Below are 16,374 nucleotides of genomic sequence, written 5' to 3'. Positions count from 1 at the left end.
TATAGAAATATCTATGTTTCTATGGGAAATTTCCTTAAAATACAGACTTGGGGGGATTTGGGGCCAGACCTACTGAACCAGAATCTTTAGGAGGGGGCTCATAAATCTCTATTTGTTCAGCCAGGTTTTCAAAGAGAGAACTGACCAGGGGCGTGAGAGTGGGGGCAGGAAGACCAGTTAGGAGGACACTCTAATAATCCAGACAAAAGTTAACGAGGGTGTGAACCAGGGAGGAAGCCGCAAGACGGAGAGGGCGCAATCGACTGTGTGTGTTTGGGGCTGACTGGCTACTGGACATGCACAAGGGAGGGGCGAAAGGCACTGTGTCTCCCACTCGGATAAAGTCTTCGCTGCAGCCTGAACCCTCGTTTACACAGTGAGCACTGAACACGCGTTTACCCAATTGTACATCTTCTCACATTTCTCTTATAGATTATATACAAATCCAAGTGACATTCTGGGGAGAAAATAATTCTGAAACATTCAAGAATTTACATCTCTTCCTTATATTTTATCATATAGACTAACAGCTGACAGTTACCCAAGGCAAGAAGCATGACTGGAGAATTCACTGTCAGCGGGCCAGGCTCTCACACTGATAAACACGGCCTGGCCTAAGTGATTGAGTTTGCATGCACCGTGCATGATGAATAATAGGCCTGGAAGGCTTTTCACCAAGAAGCAACCTCTGTAACAGTGTCTCCTATTGTCCAAAAAAAGAGAGCTACAGTCTCCCGGAGATAAAAGTCATTAAGCTGAGATGGCCGCTTACTCTCACTGCAGCACAAAACTCACTGGAGCATGAGCAAAACATAGAAAGGGGTTGTAGGGAGAAAAGTAAAGCGAAAAGGAAATGACCCTTGGAATTCTAACTCCAATCACAGAAAGTTTAAAATACAGATAAAAGTATAACCCAGAGAAAAATAATCCTTCCCAGTGTTTATGTAGCAAAAGCAATTCATCAATGACCTACCTTCTAATTGTTAAACCCACAGGCCCTTTTCCAGAGTTCCCTATTATTCGACCTACTGATACTGTCGAAGTCTCCTTGATGCCCTCTGTGCTCTTGGCCTCTGGGGCATTCTACTTTTCTGGGTTTCCTCCCACCCTCGTGACTCTCCCTTCTTTCGCAAGTCCCTCTTTTCTCTGCTGATCTCCTAAATGTTCATCTTCCTCAAAATGCTAGCCCCGGCCTCTCCTCTTTCCTCCACATGCTGTCTGGGTCCTCTCAGTCACCCCTGCACCTTTAAGTGCAACTCCCTCGCTCTCTCCTGAGCAGAAACACCCATATAATATATAATCACCTCTTGCATGTCCCACAGACATTCCTATCTAAATATGTTCAAAGTGAAATGACCACCTCCTGACCTTGAACCTGTTCCCCATTCTATTTTAGTGAATGATAACCACCATCCAACCAGCTGGCTGTGCCAGAAATTTGACCATTACTTTATACCTTCCTTCTCTCCGCCCCCACCCATATCCTATCAATCATCAGCAATCTAGAATCTCCAGAATATTTTCATCACTTCCCTTGCATACTGCCGTACTGGTCTCACACCTGGACTTTCTCTCCAACAATCCGTTACCCACAATGCAGCCAGAGTGACCAGCCCAGAGCCTAAATGTAATGATGCACCTTTCTCCAGAAAGCCCTCTCTGACCACCACCTCCTCCCATGAATGGGTTAAGTAAATGTCCTGAGGCTCTCATATACCTTGGGCTAACAATACCAGAACTGAAAACAACACACCCAGACGCTCATTTATGAATATTGCCCTTATGATCATTAAGTTCCTTGAGAGGAGATACACATTGTTCACTGTTGGGTCCTCAGAGCCTAGCGCAGTGCATGACACACAACAGACACTCAAGAAATCTTTGTGGCTTCTTAATGATCCATTTTAAGTTGAGGCTCTAAAGATTGATTTGGTTGGTTTTGTAGGACCAAACTGGACAGTCATGTGTGCTGAGGGCCAAGACATGTTGTGAGATTGTGTGTGTGTGTGTGTGTGTGTGTGTGGCTATCTGCAAAATGGATCATAGAGGTAAGAAGCTAGTCTGCAGTCAGAGAAAATCAAAGTATATATTATCCACAGGGAAGCAGAGGTGTGAATCCCTGCGATACACAGGAACACTTGCAAGAAAAAGAAAAGGGAAAGACCAGCTAGTTGCCTGTTTACCTTGCAATGCCTGAGAGGCCAGTCATACTCCTCTCTAAACCTGAGTTCCAAAAGATTCTCATCACCTTTGTGCCTTAAAATGATTCTCAATAGCCTTAGGATAATTCTCCAACTAGCCTATTTCTGTTTTAGCCTAATATCTCTGACCAGTCCAGAGAAAGCTTCTTGCATCCAGAAGACAGAGCTGGCCTGCCATTCCCCTTCTTCATGCCAATGGGAAAGGGGGCGGCAGAGGACTAGTAGGCAACCCTGGGATCCCACAGCTCCTGGGTTCAGGCCATCCAGGTGCCTGCCTCCCACTGTGGAATGGAAGGAATGAACTGATAAAGGAGTAGAGGGAAAGGGACACCCTCTTTGACTGCACCCTCTGCTTTCCGTGCCACTTCCACCCCCTCGTCTGTCTCCAGCAGCAAGGCTGAAGGCTGTAAATTCATTTTCAAAAAGCAGGAATCTTTGGGCGAGAACAAAGATATATAGATTGTTGCTGGTCCCTAAACCAGCAGTTACTGAATGCTGCTGTGGCTCCTCAAAGTAAAAATAGTTACATTCTTTAAGTACATAAAAATCTATATATTCTTCAGAGAGTCTCACAGAATCTTCACAAATATGAGTTAGAAACCAAAGCCTCCAATATTTATTGTTTTTAGGTTAATCTTTTTAATGATTGTTTCCATATCTGGGTCCCCAACTATTCAGAATGGGACCCTGCTAGGGGGATTCAAAGGCTATACCCATGAGACAATTCAGTGGGAAAAGAATAATCTTTTAAACAAATGGTGTTGGGACAACTGGGTATCAACATACAAAAGAATGAAGTTGGTCCCCCTACCTCACACCACATATAAAAATGAACTCAAAATGGATCATCTGCTTAAAATCAGAGCTAAAACTATAAAACTTTTAGAAGAAAACATAGGAATAAATCTTCATGACCCTCAAAAGGATAAGCTATAGAAATAAATAAATTGGACACCATCAAAACTTTGTAACTTTTGTGCTTCAAAGGACACCATCAAGAAAATGCAAGCCCTGGCTGGCATAGCTCAGTGGATTGAGTGCGGGCTGCGAACCAAAGCATCACAGGTTCGATTCCCAGTCAGGGCACATGCCTGGGTTGCAGGCCGGGTCCCCAGTGGGAGCCACATGAGAGGCAACCACACATTGATGTTTCTCTCTCTCTCTCCCCCCACCTTTCCCCTCTCTAAAAAAAATAAATAAATAAAATCTTAAAAAAAAAGAAAGTGCAACAACAGCTCATTGAATGGGAGAAAATATTTGCAAATAATATAGCAGGTAAGGCACTTATATTTACAATACATAAAGAACTCTTAGAACTCAACAATAAAAAGACAAATAAACTGATTAGAAAATGAGAAAAGAATTTGAATGGATATTTTCTCCAAACAAGATACACAAATACATTTATAAAAAGTAATCAATATTATTATTCCTTAGGGAAATTTAAATTAAAACGACATGAGATGACATTTCACACCCAGTAGGATGGTTATAATCAAAGAGACAAACAATAACAAGTGTTGGTAAGGATGTAGAGGAATTGAAACTCTCATACAATGTTGGTGGAGCTGTAAAATTGCTTGGCTGCTTTGGAAAACAATTTGGCAGTACTTCAAAATTTTAAACATAAGAGTTACCACATCATTCAGCAATTCGACTCCTAGGTATATACGCAAAAGTCTTTGTCTACACAAAGTCTGTGTACAAGCTCTTCCACTGACCACATGGACGGGCTCACCATCTCCTTAGCTTGTTGCAACCAGGGCCTGCTTCGTTCTTTCTGCAGAAGAAAGAACACTTTCTGGGCTAAGTGCCAACTTAATAAAAAAAAACTGATTCTGTTCATTTAAGTATTTAATAAATATATGGGTCATGTATATCGTTAAAATTCTATTGCACTATCGGGCAATATCTTCTGGGTTGAAAAAACACTGTCTATTGAGCTCTAAAACATACAAGTGAGGTCCCTGAAATCTTGCTGGGTAGAGTGGCCTGTGGACCAGCAGCATCAGCCTCCCTTGGGAACTGGTTTGAAATGCAGAATGTCAGGCCTCACACCTGACTTACTGACTCAGTGCTCAGGTGACTCCTATGCACAATGATCTTTGAAAAGAACTCCCTGCTCTCAAACACTGGGATTACATTTAAGACCAATCCACATATGACAAACTCAAGTTAAACCTACAAGAGGAGCCTGACTTCTGAAGACGTGCAGCCCGCTGGCTAAAGGACAGCTTTCTATGTGGACTAGGGGAAGGGTCAGTCCTAGGAGCAGAGCCAGCAAGGAGGCCTTCCCAGCTGCTTCCTTTTCCTTTTTTGGTGGTAAAAATGTCACTGACATTGCAAAGTTGTTCAGGTCCACCTCCTGTAGGCAGAACATGTCTTAGCCCTGTTTAAAGGTGCTGCCACGGAACAGTTTTTCACTTCACCACAAAACAATCTACATTCGAGCTCACCACTGGTGGTGGGGCCAACATCATTCTTTGTCAGCGAGTACACACCAGTGAGACATTTTTCAAGCTTTGAAACAACCCATTATATGGTAACCATATTTTTTAAATAAAAACATACACTCTGAATTAAAATAGAGGCCCATAACATGACAAGATCAAGGGTACCAATGACAATGATTGAATTAAATATTTGTGACTGTCCTGGGAAATATAGGACATAAGGTGTGACAACCCATGAGCCATTAATTACCTAGATGACAATTATAATGACCTTGGTATTTCTCTGGGCATCTATACAGAATTTGGGGCATACCAATTTCTTTCTCGCCCTGGTGCCTTTGCATGGAACCTCTCTCCTGCCACAGCAACTTCTCTGATCGACCCCTTCTCATCCTTCAAGTCTCAACTGAAATGCCATCTCCTTAGAGAGCTGCTCTGGAAACCTTATTGAAGGTAACTCCCATACCCCTACCCAATCCAGTTCCTCTCTAGGATCATTCCCTTCTTAGTGCTCATCACAATTCTATTCACTCACCTTTCCTTTTCTCCTCCTTCATTTATTGTTGGCCTCTCCCACCAGAATGGGGGCAAGAACCTGGTCATGTTCACTGCCATACCCCCTGCACCTGGTACATTCTAGATGTGAAATGAGTTTTTGATCAATAAGCAAATGAGAAAAAATAATATGTACCCAATTTAGAGAATAAATCAGCAGGCAAATAGACTATAGCTTATTAATAAAAATGACAATAATAAGATCATTTATGAACAGACCATAAACTTCCATCAAAACCTTTCACTTCATGAGCTTGCCAATGAACAGCGAGACTGAATGAACAGTAGATGGTACCACTGAGTGACTTTGCTTAAATCTTTCCCTCTCAGAGCCATACCTGTAAAATGAGAAGCCTATCTCTCAGAATTGGAGAAGAGGGTAATTCAATAAGGTGACTGTATACAAGGTCTGTCCAGAAAAAGTCCAGCCATTGTTAATATAATGAGAATGGTTTATGCAACATTGATGTAACCTGGCAGCCAAAGTGAGTGAACTGTAATGCATATATGTGAACAATGATGACTTCACTATACTAGTCAGTGGGGGTGGTAGACACCGTTGAATGAGCATGTATACTGTGTGGCCATCACATTCAAAATAACTGAGCAAGTACAGCAATGGATCTGCATCAAATTTTGCATTAAACCTGAATATTCCTCTGCAGAAACTATACAGATGATTCAGGAGGCTGCAGCTACGGGCAACTGGTGATTGTCAGCTTCCTTACGACAACACACCCACGCGTGCATCACGTCTCTTGCAGAGTTTTTGGTGAAACATCAAATCACCCAGGTGACTCAGCCCCCCTACAGCCCAGACTTGGTGCTCTGAAACTTCTGATTTTTCCCAAAACTAAAACACCTTTGAAAGGGAAGAGCTTTCAGACAATTGATGAGATTCAGGAAAATACAACAGGGCAGCTGATGGCGATTGGGATAACTGTGTGAGGTCCCAAGGTGCCTACTTTGAAGGGGATGGTGGCGTCACTGTCCTATGTACAATGTTTCTTGTATCTTGTATCTTCATCAATAAATGTCTCTGTTTTTCATCTATTTTTCATATTACATGGCTGGATACCTTCTGGACACACTAATACACACACACACACACACACACACACACACACACAGTGTCAGATACAGAGCAGCCACTCAACATGGGTTTGATTCTTTATTGTTATCCCCATGTTACTCAATTTCAAACTCATCAAGGGACTAAAGAATATGAAATCACATCTCCAGGTCTTCACGTGAACCTGTTTGCTGAACACTCTGGGTCCAAGTGAGCAGCACTGGTCTTGAAAGATGCAAAGCTTTAGGAGGGCAAGGCACCCTTTCAGCTAAGGTGAGAGGTGAGGCAGAAGCAGATGGGGCCGTGCAGGATGTGGATACAAACAGGCCCCTGTGGTGGGCACTTACTACTTGCCAAACACTGTGGGCATCCTGCATGTAACCTCCACAAGCTATTGTACAAGGCAGATACCCTTACACTCTCATTTTATAGATGAGAAGCTGTTTCACTGAGGAGAGCTGAGACTCACAGAGGTTAGTAAGTTCCTCAAGTCACCCAACTGGTGGCAGTTCTAGGTTCAAAATCGGGTCTCTCTGACACCAAAGCCCATGCTCCCACCACGATGCCATTGGCTGGGGAAGGGATACAGGGGGAGAAGGATGAAGGGGGAAATAAAGGCATTCCAGCATGAGGTAGCAAAGAACAGAGTGATATTATTATATAGCAAATGAGATGCAAACAGTCTATGATTTTTTAAAAAAGAAAGAAAATAAAAACAAAAATAGAAAGGTCAGTTAGGACCAGAAAGAACAGAAAACTAAGGAGTCTGAACTTCAGCCTGTGGGCAATAAGGAATCATTCCTTTGTTTTGGTGTCTGTGTCTGTTTTTAATTAAATACTACTACTGCAAATACTAAGAGCATTTAGTGAGCATCATCTAAGGACCTGGCTCCACTCTAAACCATTTGTATACATTCTTTCTAATAGTTACAATTCTGCACTTTAGGTATTGTTACCCCCATTTCACAAATAAACAAGGCCCTGAGAGGTCAAGCCACTCTACCAGATGCCTTCAGTAAATGGCAGAGTGGGGTTCATGGTGAGTGTGTGTGAGGCCAAGGTCAGTGTGCCCTTTCACCTGAAACAGTACTGCACAAAAACCTCCCTTGTTATAGAAAGCTGAAAAATAAGAGAAAAGAAAATGGAACCAGGGGACTGGTTAAAAGCAATGTAGAGATCCGCAGTAAGCGGATAAATGTCTCAACTGAGTCACTGTGAAAGTGGAAGGGAGGTGACAGAGAGCAGATGTGTTCACGACCTTGTCTTTCATTTACTCCATTTCTCTGTCATGATCTGCTACCTGAAAGAAAAACCAAGTTAGCAACTATTCTAGTCTCTACGACTGTCCTTGCCTTCAAGCCCTGATTTGAGTCTTGTTATTCATCCAGTAGCAAACAATGTTATCAGGGCTAAAATATGGCATCGGCCTCTAATCCGTTATCTGTATGGAAGAGTAATCATTCAAGAGAATAAAACAAAGCCTCCACATCCAATAAGTCACATTATGTTTCACATATCAACAACTTTTTGAAAATCTGACATCAATACACAGTCCATCAAATCAGGAGGACACAGACGCTGAGCTCCATTGAGCACTGCCATATCCTACATTGTTGTTAAGGTTCTCCGGGACCACACGGTTTCATAAAATGGAGTGAGGTATCAATAGGTATTGGGCTGCTTTCTAGTTACTATTCTAGGGAAAGTGGCACAGTAAATAAAGCAATAGGAAATACACACATCATGAATATATCTTTCAAACTAACACAAAAGCTAACTGCACAATTACATTATCTCATTTGATGGGATCACCAATTAGAGGTTTTAATATTCACATAGTGATTACCCTCCCTTCCAGAAAACATTTTTTTGCACTAAAACCTTGGCTGCAGTCCTTCTCTTTCAATGACAAACTTCAACATTTTAGGTGGAAATTCAGTTGTCTTACAGATACACAGAAGCGAGTTGAAATCCCCAAACAGTACAATTTTCCTACCCATATACACAGATAATACATAAATATTCCCAACATTTTATGATTTTAGTTTCAAACATCGATTATGTTCCTGAGATTAAAACGATGAGAGAAATGGCACTTAAGAGTTCCCCCACACTAAGGACGTGTGGTCTGTGCACTGCCTTCATCAGAAAAGAATAGTTACATATACAAGATAAAGCAAAACAGAAGCATAAACATTCTAATTCCACAGCTCTTAATTATATAATGATTCTGTGTTTTATGTTTTTTAATCTGCTGGAGTTAATTTTATTCCTATGTGCAAAGATGTGGATATAAAAGAATTCTGTTCACCTGTAACATACTCAGACCAACCAAATACGGAAACTACAGCAATAAAGTCCTTTCTTCGAAGGCAAGCTTAGTACTATGTCACTCTTCAGTGTAAAGATATAACAACCTTAAGAAACAGACCAGAAGCTAAATTGACTTTTTTCCTCTTCATCAAGTGAGGCTCCTTGGGAACCTAGTTATGCAAATACCTTCATTCATCTTTTCTTCAAATCTGAGTGTTTCTTTAAACCAGAATTGTCACATCCCCCCAGCTCAGCTGCCAGTCACGACAGCAATTTACTGCAGCTCCACCCTTTTCCCACCTTCAGTTTCAACGGTGCCTTTGGGTTTTTTTTTTCCTATTATAGAAAATTTAAGCTAGGCGTTCAAATCCTCAAAGTAGTTAAGTGAACTGTCACATAAATATTATTTAGCCCCAGGGAATTTTCTGTTTAATTGCCACTCTCTCCCTTCCCCCCAAAGGACTACATCTTATTTTGATGGTGTAATGGAAAGCACTGCATTAAGAAAGAGTAAAAACATAATGGGCTTAAATTTTTAAACATCTAACCTTTTCGCAAGTCACTGTTAATCATTTCCACCTGTGATGTTAATAATCAGCCTGACAATAAGAGAAGCAAAACCCCAGGACAGAACTAGGTAGGGAATGCCCCAGTCACAGCCATTGCCATACCAGAGAGAGAAGAAAAGAGCTATTTTGTCATATGTGACATGAAGAAACTTTTACATGTTAGTTCCACCACATCTTGAGAACACTAGAGCTCCCAGTTTTTAAAACCTGCATCTTCTAAAAGTCAAGATTTTTTTAAACTGTATCTTATGCATCTTCAAACATTAAGTTTTTACTAAAATTTTCAACTTTAGGTCTCAGGTGGGAGGAAAAAAGGCTCCAGAATAAGCACAATAGTGGGGGAGGGGCACGGGGGCAGAGCTAGTCTTTCAAATGCTTCTTCCCAGGGAGAATTTAGGACCATTAACATTACACCACTTAACCATTTATTTCATTGTGAAGGCAAACTTGGAGCACAAGTGGTAATATTTTGAAAATGTGATGGAAGTTGCTCTACCTCCATGAACACACAAGCGTGAAAGGTACAAATATGGTCTCTGTTAGTTGTAGTCCATCCTCAGCAAGTCATTTTCCCTGTGGGCTGAGGCTCCCGTATCATGGAAATCATCCCTAACTGCCGAAGGCTGGAAGGGATTCCCTGTGAACAGCATCTGGACCACACCTCGTTTGGTCACACAAGGAGCTGAGGAGGGCTGGAGGAAAATGCGGCTGGTCCAAGGAAGAGAGGACAGAGCCAATAGTCAAAATATGTTCCTCTACAATTTGATAGGGAAGACCCCTAAAATGGCTCTTCATCCAATCCTGTTCTTGTCATCAGTCCTGGCCATCCGCCACCAGATGTTGGCCATTCTGTGGGCTGACTGGTGGGATTTTGTGGTCCAGCAGCTGCCAGCCTTTTATAACCTCAGCAGTGTTGTGGGAGCATCCATTTAGTGTATAAATAAGCTTTTTGGCATTAAAACATTGCCGAGTGAAATATTAGAGAACAAATTCCCCACCCACTGCAGGAGAAATTTCCCAGTTTCAAAGCTTCAGGGATGAAGATTCCAAATTACCTGTAGGAAAATTTTCTTTTATATATATATTTTAATTCTTTTGCTTGCTGAGGAACCTACTGAGAAGCCTCCCAAAGGTGATACCCACAGTTCAGGTTATTGGTCCTATATTTACCTAGTTAGGGAAGGAAGGAGAAGTGCTGGATAGTTACCCAGGATCCTTCCACTTGTAGCAGGAATGAACATCAAAAAAGCATTGGGACACTCAACTCCTTAGAGATCCAAAAGACTTCCGGAGGGATACAGAGAGCTCGCCCTCCCCGCCTGCACCCCAACGCTGTTTCTGCCCTAGCTTTGGAATCAGAGCCCTTCTGTTATTCCATGCGGTTCCAGAGATTCCACGGGGCTCCCGGATCTGCCCCCAGGAAAGCCAGGTTGGTCATCCTTCTCCCCACCCTTCCAACCTCCACTCAACCTCTCCCCACCTCCCCAGGCCACCACCTTACCTGATAATGTCGTCGTTGTGTCCCAAGAAGAATTTTTGGCTGTGCTCGCGGGTGTTGTAAACCACCCCGACCCCAGCGACAAAGTAGACCACCTCCTTGCCGGCCGTGTAGTACAGGTTGTTGCGGCACTGGTGACCCCGGTACCCGTACACCCACTCCAGCCGGAGCTGGCAGCTGGGAGCTGTCCGATCCGCCATGATAAGCCGACCCCACTCGCCCCCCGGCCCCCCCGCACGCGGGTCCGCGGCCCCTATGCGCCGGGTCTGTCCTCGCCAAGGTTCGGGCTGCGGAGGACCCGCAGGGGCTCAGAGTGCCGCGCTGGGCGCTGATTTCCGCGGCGACGCACAGACACAGCCCAGCGCGCCGGCCGCCACCATCATCCGCCGCCGCTGCCGGAGACGAGCCGCCGGTGCGCGGCCGCCAGACCCCGCCGGGCGCCCCGGCTCCCTCTCCCCGGGCGAGGCGTCTTCCGAGGCGCCAGCACCCGCGCGCGCACGCCTCACTGCACCTGCGGGCTCCGGCCCCCGGGAGAGGTTCTTGCGGGGGTTACCCCGCCTTTTAAAGCAGGGATCTGCATATCCAAACACTGATTACCCAGTTCACTCACTGAAGTTTGCAGTGCGCGGGTGCTTCGCAGCAGGCAGCGGGATTTATTCTGTGACAGCTTTGATATGACAGTGAACCCGGCTAAGCTTTGCCATCACCATCCTTGGATCCGAAACTGACAGTCTACATCCAGGATGCAAAAGCGAGGAAAAAAGAAACAGATTTTTTGCATAAGTCCCCCAATCTAAGAAAATGAGTCCCCCAAACTAAATCGTGTTTTTTTTAAATCGTCAACTACTCCCTTTTTCTCTCTCCAGATCCATCTCCTTAATGATATGAAATATGCGCTAAACGTTGTTGGCTGGTGGTTGCTGGTATGATTTGAAGGAACATTTGCTGTTTCCCCATTAAGCCAAAGTGAATATGCAATGGTCATTTTTTAGATGCTCCAATTAGTTGTCGTGTATGTGTTTAAAATTCATATCCTCCGTGAACCCTCTCTTGGCCGGAACACCATAAAGAACTTAGCACTTCTCACTAATCACCAACTCCAATTGCAAGCGTCATGAAAGATTTTTCTGAATCGGAGGAAACGAGACACTAGCGCAGTTGGAGGCAGGAAAGCATTACCTTCTGATGCTCCGGGTCAAGAAGAAACTAAATAATTAACAAGTGGCAAAAATCGTGTGCCTCTCCCCAGGAAGGTCTGAGCTAGCTACGGGGTCCCGCGGGCTCAAAGGTCCCGCCTCTAGCCCGGCGTAGGGCGGGGATGCCCGTGAAAACACTGGGGACCGCGAGACCCCTGCACAGGCACGCGCACGCACACACATCCCGGGCACGGGCTGCCGCGGGTACGAGGGATGTCGGCCCCCAGAGACACCCCGGCCCGCGCGCTCTGCCGCCCTGGTGGTGTGCGGGACTCCGACACTCGACCCAGCCTCGCCCGCGGAGCATCCCCGCTCTCTCTGCCTCTAACCTCTGCTCCGAGCCGGCGCCACCAGCACGTCCCGGATCTCGCTGGAGCGAGAGAAATCCTCAGCCTGCCCTGCCCTCCCTGCCTCCCGCACCGAGGAGGGTTTTCGTCCCTGGGCGCAACGGAGACAGATTCCTCCTCCTCCCAGGCTCAGGGGGCGGGGCCACAGAGCGGCTTTCGGGAACCTTGGCGGTGGGTTACTAGGTGAGATCACCGCACTTGGAAACCGCGACGCCCCAGGGCTGTGGAGCCGCCCCCACCCTCTCGGGGCTCAGGTTGCCCCTTTCCCCGATGCATCCTGGGAAGTGTAGTCTTATGAACGCCAGCTCAGGCCGGGAGCTTGCGCAGCGAGGCCACAAGTCCCAGGATTCCGCGTGTCCAGAGGGGCCGCAGAGAGGCTGTTACCCTAGGTTCCTGCGGTTCTCGGGTTGAGCAGAGGACGGAGTAAGCTGGACGACGGCGTGCAATCGCCCTGCGTTCCCTAGTGACAGAGGCGGCCACCCCTCGTGCGTGTGTGTCTATGAAGAAGCGCAATGGACTGGGAAGGGAGACAGTCTCTACAGCCCAGCTAGAGTTTTGCACCAATCCCTAAGGATTACTATAGTGGATTCAAGCCCAAATATGTTTCCTACTTCAGTTTCCCTTTTTTATTCACATGGGTTTGAACTGTTAAGGTGTAGGCCTGCCAAATTTAAGAAATGCTGTATAGGAACCAGGACTTCCCGTGAGCCACCTCCCAACTTGGAGGACTTGGGTATTTAAAGATATGTAGGTTTTTGAAACGGAAAGGTGTTCAAGCCAGAAACAACTAACCTTGGCCCTAAGACGCAGAAGCTGATGACATTTCTCCTACCCGAAGTGAACTGTGAGTTTCACTGTGTTCTGAAGTAGGCTGTTTTCAAATTGTGGCCACTTCAAAATCCCAGTGATGCAAAGGCTGCAAAAAAGGATGATAGAAGGGACGTTCAGAGCACGTCCTTTCCCTTTCCTTTCTCTCAGTGTAATCGATTACTCAGTCCTCTATACTTCCTCAACCGTTAGTATAGCTTTGTGAATGGTAAGGAAAGCCTCGGGAAGATTAGAAGTGCACAGCGTGTGGATGAGCAGTTGCTGCCTGCAGCAATGAAGAGGATGTGAACTGGTCTCGTCGTCGTTCTTAAGAAAATACTTATATAGTGTTACCTTAGGCAAATCACTAAATCTCTAATCTTTAGTCTACTCATTTAATAAAGTATAACAGTCCTCACCAGGATAGCTATGAGAATGAAAAAATAATAATTTACATGTGCAAAGAGTTCACTTGTAAAGTATTATACAAATGTTAATTATTCCAAATGGCAGTATATATTAACTTTTATTTGCAGAAAATGTGAAATAAGACTTGATAATACCCTTTGGAAATAAGCAGTCTAAACAAGCAAAACTCATAATAACACTATGTTAATATGGTAAACACCATTACATTCTAGGCCATGTAAATGGTGCTCTACATGTCTTAAATAACAAACTATCCCAATAATAATCCTATGAAGTGGCTACTACTATTTCCTAATTTTATAGATGAGCATACTAAAGTAAAGAAAGGTTCAGTAATTTGCCCAAGGATGCACACTAGTGATGACAAAGCCTACATTTGAACTTCAGTAAGTCTTCCTCCAGACCTGTTCTTAACCACTAAGAATTATGAAAGAAATTGGTTAGATGATAGATTAAGTTCACCTGTGAATGACACACCCAAAGTAGTAGTGACTTACACTTAATGAAACTTTATTCTTTTTTTATTTTTTTTTATTTTAATCATTGTTCAAGTACAGTTTTCTTGAAACTTTATTCTTTATGAAAACCTGGAGGTAGCACAGGCCTAGCAAGATGGCTCTAATGAAGAGCCCCTGAGTGCTCAGGTTATAGCCACTGTGGCAACATTCTGCTCTGCTGTCCCCAGGCACAATGGTCCCAGAGGGAGTACCAACCACCATAAGCACATTCCAAGTACATTTCATAGAAGAGGCACAGGATGCATGTTGGCTAACTCCAGAAAGAAGGTTCTCAAAATCTATCTCTAGTCTTTTCTGTTTGTAGCCTATCAGTTTGAACTTAGTTACATGGCCACACCTAGCTGCAAGGAATTCTAGGAAGAATTCCTTGGCAACTGTGTTAAAATAGGAGATTCTTATACTATGGGTAAAGGAGGGAAGGTTTTTACATTCCTTATCTCTTTTAATTCTTACAACAACCCTATCAGTAGATAACTCCATTTTATTGTGAGGAAACTGAGAACCAGAAAAAAGTAAGTAATTTAACCAAGATCAAACAATAAGTGGCTAAACCACTGCTCCTATACTTCCTAACATGAGACATAAATGTATTTATTGTTAAACAATGAGAAAATATAGCAAATTGAAGCATGATTATATAATTTTCCTCCTCAAATTTCTTAGCTAATGAGGGGGAAATATTCTCAAGAAACAGTAAGAATATAAGATAACTTAAGGAACACATGAATATTGTTACCAAAATACTTCAATTTATAAAATTAAAATGAGAGGGTAAATGTACAGGTTCTTTTGGGTGGGAGGACACTTTTAGAGAAGGCCCTATATATAACCTTGGGTCTTCAGCAAAAATGGAAAGTTTCACCAGGACCCACTGTCATCAGAGCGCTGTACAGACTCAAGGGAATAAGGCACCACACACAGGAGTGAGACATACCTTTGGATGCACAGAAGGGGCTCTGAAACTGTGTATGTCATAGGATCTCAAGAAAGAGCAAAGGCCTGTCCCCTAGCAGAGGCTGTTCTCAGTCCCGATAGATCTCACCCTTTTCTCTACTCCACCCTTTTCCAATATTAGGCTACAGGCTACAGAAAAGTGAATACAAAGCAATGCCTGGCCACCAAGTTACAGCTTTCAGAAGATCAACTCATTCACAGATAAGGTGAAAAGAATTCATATACAATGTATAATTTGGGAAGAGCTGCCCCATCAAACATAAGCAACAAGAGAAGTAAGGGCATAGCAAAGGCAAACCAAAAGCCTGAAAGAAAGGTACACTATATGCAAAAGACAGATGAAGACCCCTTCTGGAAGAAAATTTATGTCAAGGAAGCAGATTCTCTACCAGAGAAGAACTTAGTTACAATATGAATTCAAAATATCAAGAGCTTAAAGATGATACTAAAAGTAAAAGGAAAGCCAAGCTAAAGAAATAATCAAATATAAAGTTTCATATCTAATGATACATTTGAAGGAATAGGAAAAAATAGAAATTCAAATTACCAGCATGGAGGAAATACTGGAATTATCATAAGAAATGCAGAGGAAAAAGGCAAGAAGATTAAAATAATTAGAGAGATGATGCTTGACAGAGCAAAGCTAACCCAACATACAAATCACTGGTATTCTTAAATTAGAGAAGCCAACAAAAGGAGCGGGAAAAATACTCAGAAATGAAATGGAGGACTGTATTAAGGAACTGCATCTGCACATTAAAGGGGTGCCTACATACCAGGAAAAAATAACATAGAACGGTCTCTATAGAGACATATCCTGGCAAATCAACTTCAAGAATAAACATTTCAAAGTGATTTGCCAACTTTAGAGAGGCCTATTATACCAAGACTGCCAATTAGTAATTAAAGAAAAACATTTAAGCATTTATCTCTCTTCTTGGAGGAACTGAAGTTTATTCCCAGTTGATAAAGGAAAGCTGTTTATCTATGAGTGCTAGCCAACAAATGTAGAAAAAGTGATAGATTTAGAAAAGTATCCAATAATGTCATTGATGCAGTCAATGGTCACAATTGTGTACTAAAATGATTAGATGAGAGGATATTCCCACAATGCTATCAAATACATGGAGAGAGCTGGAGGTTACCATCTCAATCAAATCATCAAACTTAGTATCTCAGGTACCAGAACAGCTTGCTCCCTCTGCCTCCTGATGTGATACTTATGAAATACTGCATAAAATATTTTTGATCAAATATCTAACCCAAGTCTAATCAAGCCTGAAGACCTAACTCTCAGTTTATAGAAAGTACTGGATAGGTGAACGATTTCACTAAAGCCACAAGCAAACAACCAGATAAAGCCAGAAGATGGAACACTGTCCAACAGGACTCGTCTGGCTGCATCAAAAAAGTAAATGAAATGGAACAATAAACACCAAACAAAAAAGTCAGGGATTATTCT

The 16,374-nt window shown here is 43.3% G+C and overlaps 1 protein-coding gene across 7 annotated transcripts in view; it reads right to left on the bottom strand.

The window, feature by feature from the left end:
• The window catches only part of EML6 (EMAP like 6), a 226,943-nt gene extending 216,046 nt beyond the window's left edge, over positions 1 to 10,897 (bottom strand). For 6 of the 7 annotated variants that reach the window (XR_004903668.1, XM_036027959.1, XM_036027961.1 and 3 more), the window contains exon 1: positions 10,665 to 10,897. Coding sequence is in view for 6 of the 7 variants with exons in the window: in XM_036027959.1 (XP_035883852.1) it covers positions 10,665 to 10,861 (197 nt within the window). In the remaining variant the exon portion in view is untranslated. The remainder of the gene's footprint in view (positions 1 to 10,664) is intronic. The other variant, XM_028517434.2, reaches the window with a different exon arrangement.
• Positions 10,898 to 16,374: the final 5,477 nt, after the last annotated feature.

Source organism: Phyllostomus discolor, chromosome 6, assembly GCF_004126475.2.
Source record: "Phyllostomus discolor isolate MPI-MPIP mPhyDis1 chromosome 6, mPhyDis1.pri.v3, whole genome shotgun sequence".
Lineage (NCBI taxonomy): Eukaryota > Metazoa > Chordata > Mammalia > Chiroptera > Phyllostomidae > Phyllostomus > Phyllostomus discolor.
Note: the sequence above shows the minus strand (reverse complement) of the source record. Positions and strands in the feature narration are given on the sequence as shown.